Genomic DNA, 17,693 nt, shown 5'->3' with positions numbered 1-17,693 from the left:
CGACCTTCTCGTAATGTATGCAATATCCAACTCGCTAAATCGTGCGACTATAGTAAAGACTCACAAAAAGGTACTGTCAATGCTGAAAAAGCTCACAAGTTATCTGCACAAAGTTGAACAATACAATGATATTCTATCACGAGCATTTGATAACAAACCAGAGCTGCCAAGAAGGAAGTTGCTGTTAAACTAGAACAAAAGTGCATACAGGTGTCGATTGTGACCTGGACAAAGTACGACACCCCAATGAAGCTGGCTTCAAGTTAGTCTTTCTTGTACACAAAAGACCCTTCCAAATTCGTCAATTTAGACAACTCATAAACTCCACTGCCTGTGGAACATTTGTGGTTCATTTGATTGAAGGCAAATAATCCACATCCATTTTCTCGAAGGCAGAATAAGGCGCACATTAAAGGATTGGAGGTTGCCATCGTTGCAAGAAGATAATCTTCCTGAATTGTGGAGCCCCTCTCTGCCAAGGTGAAGTAGGAACCCATTGGTTTCCAAGCTAAAGAAAGATAAACAAAAACGCGAGAATGTGACACTGCAATGTTGTACGAAAGCACTACAAAAAGAAAAGGGGTCATGATTATGACATACAATCGTCAGCATATATGTCACAATTATGACAAATTATTTTGAGTAATTACCAATAGTGTTCGGTGTCTTCAAGTCTATTGTAAATTGTGCAGTTTCTTGGGTGAGAGAAACACGTCCCGGATATCCAGTTATGAATTGCTTGTTTTGTCTTTGTATGCTTTCCATTACATTTCATTATTTTGTGCTGACAGAGAGTGAGGACACAATATTAAGATCAATACACATGTTGTTTGGAGTTTAGATAACTGTTGACAGTTTCAGTAATTTCAGCCAATGTGAACTACGAATCTCCATAGATGAACTCTTTCTATCATTAGACCAGCCACCTGCATGTCACCCGTGAGATAGACCCTGTCTGACGTATATCTCGTGCCATCACCCTTCTCCTCTCACTCCATAACGCCCTTTATAACACCCCTTACAAATATTCTGCCTTTTCATTGGTTTAGAGCGCCTCACATGACATACGGCGGTCGTGTGATAGTGCATCGTTTGCCGTGTGATAGTACGACGACTATCACACGGCGTGCAGTACCCAGACGTCTTTTTGCCCACCTCGAACCCAGTCAGGTGTGCATCTGTGTATCTGAAACGCGCGTACGACGGCACCTGACGAAGATGATAAATAGTTTGTTGGGGTGTTATAGAACAAATATTGACTGCTTCGAGTGCTGTGGTTAAAACTACGACTCCCGAGGTGATCCCCGGAGCGTTCTATTTTCCCGAGGCGACTATCATCTACGTCGTCTTCCAACCTCATGCACTGCCGGAAGAGTTCTTAAAGAACTGGTTCAGCTTTAGAGCAAGTGAGTCAAAACTTAAACTACTCAACTTGAAATAAACTGTTAAAAAATTATTTCGTGCTCTTAAAGCCATTTATACACTTTCGGTAAACAGTATTGTCCAAGTCCCACACTTCGTGTATCACAACTTATATATAAAATAACAAACCTGTGAAAATTTAGGCTCAATCGGTCATCGGAGTAAAACCCACTCTTGTTTCCTCACGTTTCGCCGTGTCATGACATGTGTTTCCGTAATTCTCGCTATCGAGAATTGATATTGTGTAATGTTTTCTCAAAAAGTAAAGCATTTCATGGAATAATATTTCAAGAGAAGTCTTTCACCATTACCTTCTGTAAGCCCTGTAAGTTATTTGTAAATCTGTGAACTTTTTTTCTCTTTTCTGTACCGAAAGTGTATAATGGCTTTTAAATAATTTCACTCGAAATCATTTCATAGTATACAAATATTGACTGCTTCGAGTGCTATGGTTAAAACTATGACTCCCGAGGTGATCCCCGGAGCGTTCTATTTTCCCGAGGCGAAGCCGAGGGAAAATAGAACGCTACGGGGATCACCGAGGGAGTCATAGTTTTTAACCATTGCACGAGTAAAAGCAGTCAATATTTGTTTTATAACACCCCAAACATTTCTAAATACTGTACTATTATTATTAAGTTACAGACCTGAATGCTACAATCCACGGACGACGCGAATATACAGATTGCAAACACTTTTACTGTGCTGCATGTAGTGTCGTGCAATCCGAAAGGGTTACAGACTATTAATTTATCATCCTCGTACACGCAACGGACGTCTGGGTAATGCACGCCGTGTGCTAGTCTTTGGACTAGCGCATGGCAAATCATACGGCCGTCGTCTAGCAAAACTAAGACATGTCATGTGACGCGCTCTAAACTAATGAGCAGGCAGAATACTTGCAAGGGGTGTTATAACTTTAAATAAGTCATTGCAACAGCTCGGATTGTGCTCTCAAAATCATTTCGTTCGGAATTTTTTGAAAGCTAATAGTATATTTTAAAGATAATCGCAAATCATTTATTGCAAAAGTTCACAAAGTTGCTGCGAAATTGGTGTAAGCTTCTCCAAATAGTTTTTTTGTGCACTCGGACTAAAATTATTGCAAGAGCTCGAACACAGAATCGTCAGCCACATTGACACAATGCAATGCACCTACCTGAATCACAAGGCGTGTCATTTTGGTTTGAACTTGAAGGAAGAATGTCGACTGTTGTCGATGCCTCTGCACTGGGTTGTGTCTTACTGGTTGTTGGTTCCGTTGTATGTGCCAGGGTTGATGTCTTTGTTACGGTTAGTGTTACAGGTTGAGCCTCAGTAGTCGACTCAATATAATCACCGTTGTTGCACAGATCAGTATCACAGCAGTAGTGACAAAGCGAGTTTGTCTCACTATTTCGATGACACTGAGAGGGATTTTGAGCTTCGAGTGAAGCGCAACTGTCGACTTCCTTACATTGTTTTCTGACTGTGAATAAACTATTTTCATCTCTGACTTCGTTCATGCAAACCTGTTGTGTTAGAATTCAAAACGAAAGTTACATGGCGATATTTATTGACTGCCAACTGTAGGCGAACACATAGTTCGATATTATTTTCAGTTGCTTCTGTGATTTTGTGCATTCTGAAACTGGTAACGAGCTTACATCGTTTTATATCCAGAATGATGGGTACATTTTGTGTCATTGTTTCCTCGGTTTCAAGCACACAAAAGACATTGTTCTACCTGACATTGTCCCAAGCAAGCATCCAATGGACACAAGTACACGGGGCAAATCGTGTAGAGTCAATGGGTTGTTAAAGGTTTTAATGTTCGTACCTGATTCAATCCACACACGGATTCAGTGCCAGGCTCGCAGTTATGCACGTCGCATACATAGCAGTTGATTGCTGTTCAAAAAGAGTGTTCATTCAAATTTAGTTTGTGACAATGTATGGTTGTAACCTGTTGGATCATACGTCGATGGTTTAAGTTATCACATGACATTTTAGAGAATACCATCAAAAACTTATAATAGGCCTAAGACTTTAGAATTTTAATAAAGAACACATTCATAATAAGGTTATGAAATCACACTTGTCAACGGATTAATTAACTTGGCCAGAATGGAAATATGGAGAAACTGTATAAATGAATTACTTTTAGTTAGTAACGCACTGCTTACCATTGACACCGTTAACCCAACATGTTTCTAAGCTATTAGAGCTTTGTTTGACTGACATGTAACAGTGCTCACTGTCTTTTATACCCTTTTCGGTCGTCATAGATGCGTTGTGGGCTGGTTAAGTAGACTAATGGAGTATTCCCTGTTGTCTTTGCTTTGTTGAGAGTGTACCCCCTGCTTGTGATCCAAAACCATTAGCTTAGATAGGTCATTTTGATAATGCGATCAATTTGCAAAGTTTTTTCCGCTCACGTGGCATTTTTTTTTAAAGAAACAGACGCGATGACTTCATAAAACAGTGCTCCATGAGAATTATCAAAATTCAGTTAAATAATTTCCTCCATCTTCACCAATCAACTCTCCGTGTGAGTATTTACCACCAGGAATCATATTTGCTATTCATATCTGCCTTTTGTCCAAGCTTAAAGCTACAACGTGCCTCCAAAAAGCAGCAAGAAAGGACCAGCTTCAGTCTCATCAATGGCAACGGTCCCGCCAGTCGAATCAGGTGACCACCCTGGCTCCATCACACTGCGTCCAGGGAGCTTGCGTCAGGAGCTCCGTTCTCACAAGATCTCACAAGAAAGCCGGACAAGGTGCTCTTACCAAGAGGCATTCTCCCCAGAATAACAGCCCTGGAAACACAATATGAGTCTCTTCAGTTCTCGTCAACATCCATTGAAGAAATCCAGGTCAAAAAAACACATCGGACCCCTTCACCTGCCTACGACGCTGTCAAGCAGATATGGTGGACACTTTCCATATGCCAGGAGCAGAGATTGTAGACCTGGCAGAGTCCAAAAGCCAGACCGACAAACCCGCCATATAAATTACCAGGTTCATTTACCACGAGGCCACTCAATTCTGGTAAATGCCAAGACAGTCCTCACGAACTCTGATGTTTACATCACTTTACCCGACCTCCCAGCAGCCGGTGCTTCGACAAAGCAGGCACTGCGAGACGTCATGAAGCGGGCATACGACGCTGCAACCGTCTTCCGCAACAGTGAGCTCTGTGGACAGGGGAGGAAGTATTAAGTCCCCAACTAAGTACATGTTCACTATATACCTCTGTATATATCAGAACTCTCCCTTTCATGACCCACCACAAATTTAGTCAGTTTTATCATGGTTTTATGACTCCTGATACTAAGACTCAACTCCTGCATAGTAATGGGAATAACAACGGCCTAAGTTCTGTCTGACCATGGCGGTAGAAATTATCCTGTCTTTCATCTCTTCATGTATGTCTGTCATTTTTGTGTGAGCCCCTTGCTTTGTGAAATAGCGGCCGCAATCTCGTTGTTCTATATTCAGAACACACACGTGTTGCAAGGGAGAAAACAAAAACAACTAGCTGTAGGGCTATATAACAACTTTGATAAGCTCAGTGATAAAAAACGACACTTACCATATAATTTCATCATGCTGTTACACACAATAAACACCTGGTTAGAAGGGAAACAAAATACAATGTTAAACCCAAAATCAATTCATGTAAACTTCATATAATAAAAGTATAATGCAGACCCAATCGTTTCAGACAAACACTCTTGTCCTCAATACGAAACTAACTCATATTTGTACAGTAGCCTATTTGGCCAGCGAAAAGACACAAACACAAAGCGAATAATTTAAACAAACTTTAAGGGTAAGTCTAACGACAAGAACAGCATAATAAATAGATAAAAATAAATACATACATCAACAAATAAAACAATTACAATTAATAAATAATAATAAAACGAATAAACAAAATGGTGAATACATGAATAAATCAAACATGTGAAATGAAAATCATGCATGACAAAACATTTCTTCAAAATTCCGGAGCGAATACTACTCACATAGGAAGAATAATGCATATAGGAATACACAATTTGAGAAGCAGTACACGATTCTCAGATTCAACTATTATCTTATCAATATAAACCACAAGGGAAACTGACTGGGTAAATTTGTAAATGATTTTGGGGTTGAACAATGAATTGACTAGAGTGGGATTCGAACCAACGACCTCCCGATTAACGTGCTGGCGCTCAAACAACTGAGCTATCTAGCCCTATATTCGAACCAACGACCTCCGGATTAACGTGCTATCTAGCCCTATATTGGCGGTGTCCCACTCTAGTCAATTCTTTGTTCAACCCCAAAATCATTTACAAATTTACCCAGTCAGTTTCCCTTGTGGTTTATATTGATATCTGAAACAAAAAGTCGCATCCCCTTAAGGTGATCCCCTAGCTGCCGCTTCCCAGGTTGTATCGTAATTTGGGTGTGATCCCTGGCTACACGGCAGTTAACGGTTGTATGTCTTCTGACTGGCACCCCCGAACAAAGATATTGACAAAACAGGGACACCGCCAATATAGGGCTAGATAGCTCAGTTGGTTGAGCGCCGGCACGTTAATCCGGAGGTCGTTGGTTCGAATCCCACTCTAGTCAATTCTTTGTTCAACCCCAAAATCAACTACTATCTTTTTACAAACACATTACATTACTTCGTAGTGAAATGCTTCTCAGAATGCTTAATACAAAACGCCGCCATATTTTGTTTACATAAGGTTTTTATTGCCATTAATTTTACGAGTGATTACCAAACGTATCCAGCCCTTTAAAAGCAACTTCCTAAGCAAAGTGAAAAGGACACCCTTTGGACACTTAGAACCTAGTAATGTCTTCTTAGACGACGATATGTCTCGTTTAGACGACCAAAACAGTAAGCGCACAATGATGCTATAGCAAAAAGAGTTCATCGACTGAAAAAAAAAATAACCTTGAATTTTGTTTTTTTACACTGCGCTTTGCAGTCATTAACATGATTAATGTTTGTTGATGTTATTGTTAATTAAAATATCGTGACAAAAAAAGAAAAGGCGTTTGAACGAAAAAAAGGAAAGGAAAATCACTTGAAATTTAGAATAGAATGTCAAGAAATTGGCTTCGTTCTTCTCCTTAACACCACAGACACAACCAACACAATGAAGCTATCCCACACCAAACAAAAGAGACTTTTAAAAAGACACTGGACACTATTGGTAATTGTCAAAGACCAGTCATTGGTGTATCTCAACATATGCATAAAACAACAAACCTGTAAAAATTTAATGAAAGAAAAAACACCACTGTCACACGAAGTTGTGTGCTCAGTTTTCAGATGCTTCTAATTCAGTGGTCTCGAAATTAAATTCGTGGAAAATTACTTCTTTCTTAAAAACTACGTAAATTCAGAGGGAGCCGTTTCTCACAACCTCTCCCCATTACTTGTTACCAAGTAGGTTTTATGCTAATAATTATTTATAACCAATAGTGTCCACTGCCTTTAACAAACATAACATTAAATCAAAATAGGCCTACAGTTACAATAATGTTGATGGTTTTATTTATATTTTTACCATTAGTAACATCTTTGTCCTTGTTTTGCACGACATCGGGATGACTCAAGGACTTCACAAATCTGTATGGGTAAAAAAAAGAGACAAGTTTATTACATTTAAGCTTTTGTATAGAAATTTACACTTTTTACACATGCATTATTTGTTTCTACCGGCGGTATAGACAAGGTCAAATTGGAATTATATTGCAACTTTGATTGCAAGCCTTTTCATGTGACGTATCATGTGGAAAAGAGCTATTGTTTACACAAGTTGAAACTGTTAGCTTTGAATAAAATTGTATTGTTGAGGTGATAGTTTTGGGTTCGGGACATGTCGCAGGAAGCGCGCGAGATATATCAAATTGTTATGATAGGGCTACATATGAGTTCACAGACTAATTGGAAAGCCTCATACCACAAGCAAACACTTCTGGCAATACAGGGTCCAATTTCATGGCTCTGCTTACCGTAAACATAGAATCGGCGCTTACGGAAGCAGTGAATTCTGTGCTTACGGCAAGCGTATTTCACAAAGAAAAAACAAGGCTAAAGGTCACTTTTGGAAAGGAGCTACAAACAGAAAACACTGAAAAACCCCCATCGATATCGTTTTAATCAGTCTAGGGTATATGGTTGAGGGTATGGTGCAACAGGAAAGAAGTTCAATAATAGAATGGCCCTTTGTTTGATATATCGGCAAACTATGTATGGGGAGAAAAACACAAGCAGAAAATCTGGTGCACTACAGATGAAATAAAATAAGTTCCCCTTTTGGCATTTCTGAATTCATTCTCTTCGAAATCTTTTCATTCCTTCGATATCATTTAGTTTCGTATGACTTCGCGGGAACGAACTGCGATATCATTGATATACGTTCCTCCTCAAAAGGAAGAATCATTAGGCATGAATTTACCAAAATAATGACTTTCTAAACAGTAATAACAATTACAATGACATGCATTTATATAGCGCTTAATACCAGGTTTCTAAGCGCTGAACAAGAAGTGTATTGATAGTAAAATAGGGATGAAATAGCAGAATTTGACAGGCTTAGATAGATTTAAATAAGTGTGTTTTGAGAGGGGTTTTAAATGAGTCCAGTGTAGTGGAGGCACGGATGTGAACGGGAAGATTGTTCCAAAGAGTGGTGATAGAGAAGGAGCGGTTTCCATTGTTTTTTTCTAGGTGCTGTGGCGCAATATGCAGCCAATCCAACCAGGAACACCAAGGCGAGCCCCTCCTTTTTACGAAGTGCACCGGGGTTCTTGAACGGGCGTTACAAAACACATATAAGACCATTGGCTTCACGTCCCATCCGAGGGACGAAGCATCATGCTTCGTACTCTCGCACTATAACACCTGCCACAACAACCCTGTTGAGAAGTCGTCTTCGTTTGATCAGCCATGCTCTTCGGAGACCTGAAGTGCCTCTCGCTACCTTCTTAAATCCACAAAACCAGCCATCTGAACCCTTTCGACAGGGTGGAAGCTTCCGCTGCACCTACATACCACAGCTTGTAGACGACCTCAACGCCATCGACCTACAACACGATCGAGCTGTTCAAGCTGCCCAGGATCGGCCTGGACGGCAGAGACGAATTTCGGAAAAACCCATGGTCACAACGTCTCGAGCCGTGTTCGGCCCGAATAGCGTCAACTATATATATATGCTTAACAAAAGTGTATTCTTTAAGGATACAATAGTTACGACTGTAACTCGAATCCACACTCTGCCGATCAGAAACACCAGGCCCCAATTTCATAGAGTTGCTTTATAAGTACAACATTTTGCATAAAAGGTCACCTGGAAGTGATTTTTTGTCAAAATAAAGCTTTTGTCACTAAAATATGTGTTTTGACAAACAATAAACTAAGATTTAAAAAAAATAGTTTCCATGTTATTGACAAATTTGAAAATAAGCCCGACCCGAGAGGGCGCTGTTCGTGACGTCAATCGAGGCGCGATCAGTGAAGAGAAAATGCTGCACAGTGCTGAAAAAGACGTCGGACCGGACCACTAGGCACTATTGCTCTTGTGAGTCTGACCAGCCCTGCAGACTGACCCCATCTTTAGTTGTTTTGCTGCATCCAGCAGCAATAGAAATGCAAGAAAACAACTTTTTCGAAACGTAACAAACTCAATGACTTGGACGTGCATGTACTTTGCACGTGTGTTAACTCTACGCATCAAGGCATTGACGTCACAAAAGGGGTAGGCGGAGTCAAACCCAAACAACTTTAACTATTTTTTAAACATATAAATCGTGACAAACAATTAATAAAAAAAATTATTTTATTGTTACTAAACGGCGACTTAAACAGAACAAATTCATGCTTAGTCAAATCAGATTACGGGCCAAGACTCCACTCAATTGTTATGCTAAGTAAATAACAGCTAAACACCAGCTAGTTACAAACAATGTATATGGAATGAAATTTTGGCCAGTAACTTGTGTAAAATAAGCAAGCTATTTTCATGCTTAAACAATTTTTTTGCTTAAGCAGCTCTATGAAATTGGGCACAGAGCTTGAGTCCATGACACACCCCTTACTATAGGATATCATTGTTGCGGGAAATTATACTCAATTGGTGACAGTTATCAATTGTGTTTGCTGCGAAACACACCGTTGGCCCAAGACAGTGATCGCTATTTTAGACAGGTATAAAACACATAATTAAAGAAAATGCTTACCGATATGCCGCTAACTCAACGAGCTTTCTGCCTGTAAAGCAACCTGCCTGTTTCTTTCGTTCTGAACTGAGCTCAAATGAATCGTTGAAAAAGCCGCAGCAATTAAGATTATGTCATCCAGTTTTTAACATAGGCTGCTTTTGTAAGTATGTTTTGAGTCCTTCTACTAGTCTGTTAATGAGGTCTTCTTCTTTTTTAATTAAAACGCAGATGCCGTCTCAAGAAATCGATCATTTCACAAAATGACCTAACGATTGTAACAACTTAACGCTGTTTCATTAAAAACAAAATGCATGGCTCCAGCGAAGTAGCCTACACCATAGCACCATAATAACCAATATAAATTTAGATTTTTTGTGCACTGGACCTGATGTGGTCGCTATTAGTGTGTTCGGGCTTTCATCAACTGAACGACTAAATTTAATAATCCATGTTGGTTTTAGCCATGTACACCGATGTGTGTTAGCACTGTATGTACCCTGAGTTCTATTTTGAAAAAAATCACAGACACTATTACTTCGGTGGGAGTCGAGCCCAAGACTCCCCCCCCCCCATCAAAACACTGTTTACAGCAATCCCGAAAGCATGTTTTTTTTGCTTTGATGAATGTCCAACATGTTTTTGTTGTTGTTTGACTCCAAGGAGCCGCAAATGAATGTAATGACGAAAAGGTATGCGAATCTTTCTGTCAATGCGCGCCGAAGCTTCTGAAACATTTAAAACCTAGTCGCGTTTATTACCAGATTTCTTTGCTCTGTTGTATCTTCGTTGTTTTTGTGCGAATTAGGCGCCTGGTGAAACTGTCGACCCATTGTAGTTGACCCCCTATAAGTGTGACGTCAGATGTGCAGGCTACGAGCAATGTTCGCTCGACTAACCCTCAGCGGCCACCCAGGACCGCTGGGATGGGCTAATCACCTTGGGTAGATTCTAGGAAGTATATGTCATGCGTGAAGTGTGCTTGATGGTGAGTGTTATTCATGATGGGACTGAGCATTAACCAATAAGCGTGCTTAATACGTGCCCATCCCAGCGCCTTGGTTAAGGCAATGCGCTGTGGACAAGCGAACGAGCGATAGCCTAAACGTCTGATGTCTCACTTTCCAGCCAATGTAAATTTCCGTAAATGTAATCACATTTCACATACATCCTACATTTCATCTCATTTCATTTCAACTCAATTAATTTCGATACGATTCGATTCGATTCGATTCGATTCTATTCCATTCTATTCTATTCAATTTGATTTGATTCGATCCGATCTGATCCCACTCAACTAATTTCGATCGATTTGATTTAATTCGATTCGATTCGATTCAATTCAAAGGCATGGTTTCGAAAAGGGCCAAGTTCGAAAGACCTTATTTAACTATCTGGATTTAGTCCAGGAGCTCTTGGTGATCCGTAGAAAATAAATGATTAGAAGATGCCACCTAGATACCTTCTTGGGTCCTACAAAACAAGAAAAAGTCTGGCAGATGGCGGCCATCTTGGATTTCAAAATGGCCACCATTTAAGTTATATTTTTGGCTGTGAATGTCATAAAAACATATTGCAGATGGCGGTCATCTTGGAATTCAAAATGGCCGCCTTTTTATGTATTTGTTTCCATAACTTTGGCAATGTTTTTGTACAATTATGTTTTATTGGTGACTAAATTAACATTATCAAGCTATACAAGCTAGCATTGATATAACTAATGTGAATATAAGACCAATAGTATACAGATATTGAGTGGCTCAGAGTGGAATGGGAGGAATAATATCGCAAGGTAAAATTCGGACTGTTCCACGAATTAATTAAAGCCACTCAATATTTGTTTTATATAACTGCCATATAGATCCTTGTCATTTTGATGTATTTTGAAGGGTGACATTATGAAAAGTCACACAAATTACTGACAACCAAAAACTATATAGCGCCGCGTAGCGGCAACAATGCACAAATCGCATCACAACCTTTTGCACAGGTGCTCCTTTGTTTTAGCAGCGGCGCGGTGGGCGCGCGCGGCGGGCGCGCGCGGCGGCGCTGTACTGCTCAAACACATTGGGAACAAGGATGATCCTAACTGTTGAATGGGAAATGCTTTTCCCCATGGGCGAATAGGTCTTTTTGATCGCCGGTGCGGATGGGAGTAATAGTGAATGTCACGTGAAGTAAGTTCCACCAATCAAATGACAAGGATCTGTATGTCAGTTGTATAAAAACAAATATTGAATCATTAAGTTAAGGCCGCCATTTTGAATTTCAAAATTGCCGCCTATCAAATGCAATTTTGCCTGTATTACGGTCTATACCACAGAAACTTGGTGTTGGTGTCTATACCCATGTTTGCAGGGTCAATGAACCCAATTGGATGGTTTTGTTGGATCATTTGGTTTTATAGAGCCATCTTGAATTTCAAAATGGCTTCCTATTAAATGTGCTTGTTTGACATATCTTGGTCTGTGGAGACGCATAGATGTATGGTATACTGGCAAGTTTTACTGTACAACAAACCAAATAAAAAATATCCATCACAGCTAAACTAGTCTTGGCCAGTTACCGATATATCTTGGCCTGACAAGACTACACCGATTCCGAATTAGATCTGGGTCTGGTTAAGCCAAGCCAGTCAGATCTTGTTAGATCTGTACCAGGTCTGATCTGCCATACAGGGTCAATTAATATCACATCTGGGCCGAGGTAGGCCAGGTCATTAAATCTTGATGTCAGACCTGTACCAGGTTTGGCCACATTGTGTCAGATATTGTCAAACAAGCACATTTAAATTGGCAGCCATTTTGAAATTCAAAATGGCTCCTTAAACCAAATGATCCAATATATTTTTCTTATTGGGTTCATTGAACCTGCAGACATTTGTATAGAAACCAACACCAAGGTTTCTGATGGCCGCCTTAACTAGATGATTGTTTAACTCATATATTAATGCTAGCTTGTATAGCCTTACAGTCATTGCGAATGTTTTTACTTTAGTCACCAAAAACAGGATTTTACAATCATTACTAAATTTGAAGAAAAATATAATAAACAGGCGGCCATTTTGAATTTCCAAGATGGCCACCATCTGAAACACTTCAGTTGTACCCTTTATTGCTTTAGTTTTTATGTGGCTATTTTAGCAACAAAAGTCATGATTTGACGACATTCACAGCCAAAGTTTTTAAAAAATATAACTTTAAATGGCGTCCATTTTGAAATCCAAGATGGCCGCCCTCTGCCACATCCATAGAGTTATGTATAGACCTTTCTTTTGCAACGTCACAGCCCGAGTTTTTGCCAACCCAGATTGGAAAACTATGGAAAGCCGTAAGTGCAAATCAAGAAAAGATCGCTATTTTTTGTAACAATGTAACTAAATTTGTTGATTTTGTTTAAAACATAACAATTAATTATGAGAAGTATTTTGTTGAATTGAAAGTTTGCAGAAAACGTTGAACTTTGTTAAAACATCTGTTTTTACAATTTAGTGTTTTACTAACATTCGGCCGACCATGCCAACCAAGGCGGTTTGTTTATCAACAAAAGAAAGGTCTATAAGAACTAGAGAGCGCACTGGCCTATATACGCGCCCCGGCATGCGCACAGGCGGCCATTTTCTAAAATGACAAAACTGGCATCTCACAGCATGTGTTTGTGCGGTCATTTTGTAAGTTACACAAACAGCAGCGCGTGAGCGTTCAATAAAAACAAATTTAAACGTGTATTTCATATTCAACGCGCGTGCAGAATGACGCGCTTGTCATCTTGCGGTCCCGTGGCGTTTGTGCACGAATGATCACTCGTGCGCCCTCTAGTTCTTATATATATAACTCTATGGCCACAACTGACAGGTTGCCGACATGGTTTTTCTTGTTCCTGCGAGTCTTATTAAGGTATCTAGCTAGGTGGCATGTTCTAATCGTTTATTTTCTACGGGACTTAATTTTTGGTCATCCCCTCCTCCCCGACTAATTGGCAATTACTTGACAAAGGGCGCACTCTAAAAGCTACTGTCACACAGTCTTAGTGCAAAACGTTGTTGATCGTTTTACCATAGAGCAAGGAAGAGTATCGCGAACGCCCCCGCTCCGCCATCCACGGTGCATATTTACATAACCATCGAACAATAGCGCTACGTGGGCGCTGTTAGGAAAGAAACTTCCATGATACTTCTTCACACATCGCTGTTTTGCTGACGGATTTCGCGGCTTCCAGAGGACGCCCTCTCATGGCGGAATAGTCGTGACGTACATGTGTGTAGTGTTAGGTGTATGGTTTTTAGAACGTCTTGTACCAAGACTAGTACTGCCATTGACTTGGTTTAGCACGAAACCCGACTTGAACCAAGTCTATTAATTGGGCCTAGACTGGTCCCCTGTCTTTATCCGCAAGGATACCTCGAGTGTGACGTCAGATGTTTAGTCTGAAGTCTACCCAGTCTAAAAGTTCAGCTTTTGAGGGCGCGCTTCATCGAAAAATGCTTGACTCTCCTGCTGCTGGACCACATGCACAAGTAGTACACACAACACGAGGGTTGCACCGATGATTATCTACATTTCGCACGTACAAACGTCGGTTGTTCTTTGACATGTTGGAGGTACGTATGACTATTGGTTCAATTATTGGTTCTATCTATATAATTGTTCTCATTGCGTAAAATTGTTCGTGGTTTGTCTATTTCTACCTCCACACACAAAAAATATGTTCAATTCAATAGACAATACAATACCGTTTACCAATCACTCGGTCTCAGCTCAGGTCCATCCACTCCGTATCCTTTCTATTCTTGCCTCTTGCTTGGCCCTACCCCTAACCTAAGGGCACAAAGACCCTAGCCCACATGCCCACCTGTGACCTTAGTTGTTATATTTTATAAAATAATTATTAATAAATACTCCAAACAGTTTCTCTACTTCTAATGGTGGTAGCCTTGCTCAAGGCAGTCGCATTATTCGCTCCGAAAAGACGCAGCTGTAAACCCACCCGCCGTATACCCTGTGCATGGTGTGTGCGATCACACCGAATGACCCACCCGTATACACACTGTCACATCGCACGAATACTGTTCACACAAGTCATCGCACTCGTACACCACTAACCGCATGCGGAGGCCGTCAGGCCGACAGCCTTGTCGGGTCTGTATCTTCCCATTTTAATGTGTTGTATTGAAAAAATTCCAATAGTGGACGAAATTGGGGGGGCTCTAGGATATGCTAGTATGCAGCTCATGAATATGTATATCGTTCGTCAGACCTATCAGACAACACAGGATGTGAGGCAAATGAATTATTCATTTTGACGTCCAATCACGCACTTCCCTTATCACGACCTTTGGACCCTATCATGCGTCCGTGGTGGTGGTGTGTGAGGTAAACATGTCCCGTCTTTCGCGGGCATTATGGTAATGAGCTGACCGTGGGAACTCTTTGCTTATTATAGTAATGAGGTCAGTGGCTTCAACACAGATCCTACAAGGCTGTCGGCCTGACGGCCTCCGCATGCGGATAGTGTACGGGGGCATCGTGTCGTGCGATGTTACGCACAGTGAATACGGGTGGGTTTTACGCACAGTGAATACGGGTGGGTTTTTATACAGCGGCGGTCTTTTTTCGGAGTGAATAATTCGACTGCCTTGAGCAAGGCTAGTCACGTGGGGGTGTTTAAATGGTTGATAATGACCAGTGTTTATAACCGGCTGGCTTTCGCGTATCAGGCGCACAAGATTATCAGAATCATGCGAAACCCAATTCATAGCTTTTAGTAACAGCGCGTAACCTACTTCTAAGCGCGCGCATAATCTATTTCTAAGCGCGCGTGCGTACATACAACCCATGCGAAACAGACTCTTCCTTCACAAAGTTTTTGAAAAAACTATTTAAAACCTCGAATTTTCAACTGTCAAAGTGTCTGTAGTTGTATTTTTGTAACGTTTTTTAACAATATGAATATTTATGAATGGGAATAAAAGAGTAGTGACTCTTTCTTAAACGTCCGTTTAAAACCTTGCAGGGCCGTTGCCGTACCCTACCATGGAAAAAGGCCCTCGCCTGGCGAGGGCCTTTATCACATGGCAACTCGACCCTGCCGGCTTTAAACGGTCGTGTAAGAACTTGTCGCTACCCTTTTATTCCCTTATTAATAACAATAATTTGGGGGCTAATCATCCTACCTACATGGAGACCATGAGCATGGAGTCCATGCTCGCAGCTGAGAGCTGAATTGCAAAGGACGCGGCTACAATGTGTTCGAGAAGCAGGCATGCAAGGGCGCCCTTGGCTGCCAGCCACACCAACCCATTATGTTATGACCACGGAACACAGCCAAAGATCGAGGGAGAAAAACTGGAAGGTCTGGAAAACCCTGGTGGCACAGCACAGAACCAATGCACAACTCACCTCACATATGGCAGCATGTATGACCCTGTCCTACTCCTAGAACTATGAGCTGTTCGTTCGGCTATCATCCTCAAACATTTTAACAACGGAGTGTGCATAGTTTAATAAGCAGACGAACAGACCAAAAAGAAACCATTCTTCACTGATCCCTCAAACCAGCGGCTGTTTCTTACTAAACGCTGGAAATCGACCAACGGTGGGATCGATCAAGTTGATGTACACCGGTTAACATCACTCATGGTGTTATCCGCCGCGCTGTGCAGCCATGGTACTTGCGTATTTGTTGCACACATGGTCTCATTATTAGTCTGTTTCCCTTATCCACAAATAATTAATGGTCGATCAAATGGATGTCAGACAACTCGTCCGTCGGACAACTCCACGGTTCAGACAACTTGAGTTTGAGACAACTTGACGGATGGCCAAGACAAGTCGATGGTTGAACGGACCTCCGTTACCGACATGTTTACACAAATTTCCTATAAATCCACACCCTAACCCCAACCTTAACCTTATAAATCTTAACCCTAACCCCAACCTAACCCTTACCCTAACCCTAACCCTAACCCTACCCTACCACCCCCCTGTGCCCTCCACGTGCTGAGGCGCCGCCGCCACGGCCATCCGTCGACTTGTCTTGGTCCTAAGTCAAGTTGTCTGACAGTTGATCAAAACGTCCGTCGAGTTGTCCGAACGGTCGAGCTGTCTCAACCGTCAAGCTGTCCAAACGGTCAAGTTGTCCGATGGACGAGTTGTCTGAACATCAATCAAATGCTACAACTGAAGTCATGAAAGTATAGTCTTGGAATTGGTAGAACACTGAAACAAATCTGAATTTGATCGGAATAAAGGTGTGCACGAAAAAGAAAAAGAAAAAGAAAAAACAGAACTGATGATAAAACTAAAATCAGTCAGTAATCCAACATTTTTTTTAAAACTGCACAATTACACTTATAATACAGAACATTTTAAACTAAATGTATTATTTTGTCATTTCCAACACTTATTTACAGCTTTGGTTTAATCAATTTGTGATTCTGCCATCTTAGTGAACTGGTTTAAGTATTCTAATTACTGTATTAGTGATTTAAACAAGTGACTCATGACAAGTGATTCTAAACTTACAGTTTAGTCATGGATTGTCATGTCATATTATTGCAATCGTACTTTGTAATGCCCTTTTAAAACCATGATGTTGTACCTTTTCTGTACAAGGCTCCTATCCTGATGGAAACATCATTATCACCAAATCATGCTGGCAAGAATTCTGAGGAAAATGATTTAGATGGGGAGGAACACCATGTACCGGAGGAAGTCGATATGATGGAGAGATGTCTTAAGCTAGTACAGAAATGGCCACAGATTCTGGAATTGCTATGTCAGGAAGAAACCTCGCTAAAGGATGTGAGTATTGGTTATTATACAAATAATGAATGTTTATGTGTACAATGGTGCGAATATGTTCATGAGTTGAAAGATGGAATGTTCTATTCAACGAGGCGGAGCCGAGTTGAATGGAACATTCCATCTTTGAACAAATGAAAATATTTGCACAATTGCACGAATGAAAAACATTTGTTATTGTTTTATAACACATCCAAGTAGATCTTTTTTCCATTTTGATTGGAGGATACAAATTTTGAAACAAACAAAGCGTCTG

General features: G+C 40.7%; 2 protein-coding genes across 3 annotated transcripts in view; one reads left to right on the top strand and one right to left on the bottom strand.

Moving 5' to 3' along the window:
• Positions 1–220: 220 nt before the first annotated feature.
• LOC139940093 (uncharacterized) lies at positions 221–9,717 on the bottom strand. The gene is made up of 6 exons (XM_071936333.1): positions 9,657–9,717; positions 6,983–7,044; positions 4,999–5,035; positions 3,242–3,312; positions 2,582–2,933; positions 221–508 (listed from the first exon to the last, which is right to left on the bottom strand). Exons 2-6 carry the CDS (start codon positions 7,016–7,018, stop codon positions 264–266), a joined length of 741 nt encoding a protein of 246 aa, XP_071792434.1. The 5' UTR covers positions 7,019–7,044; positions 9,657–9,717; the 3' UTR covers positions 221–263.
• Positions 9,718–14,101: 4,384 nt separating this feature from the next.
• LOC139939719 (nucleolar pre-ribosomal-associated protein 1-like) overlaps positions 14,102–17,693 on the top strand; it is a 40,927-nt gene continuing 37,335 nt past the window's right edge. For both annotated transcript variants that reach the window (XM_071935810.1, XM_071935809.1), the window contains exons 1-2: positions 14,102–14,235; positions 17,249–17,437. In XM_071935810.1, coding sequence (XP_071791911.1) covers positions 14,227–14,235; positions 17,249–17,437 — 198 coding nt within the window. In that variant the 5' untranslated portion in view covers positions 14,102–14,226. The remainder of the gene's footprint in view (positions 14,236–17,248; positions 17,438–17,693) is intronic.

The sequence above is a fragment of the Asterias amurensis genome, chromosome 7 (assembly GCF_032118995.1).
Source record: "Asterias amurensis chromosome 7, ASM3211899v1".
Taxonomy (NCBI): Eukaryota; Metazoa; Echinodermata; class Asteroidea; order Forcipulatida; family Asteriidae; genus Asterias; species Asterias amurensis.
The sequence above is the reverse complement of the archived record's forward strand: the minus strand, read 5'-3'. Positions and strand labels throughout refer to the sequence as shown.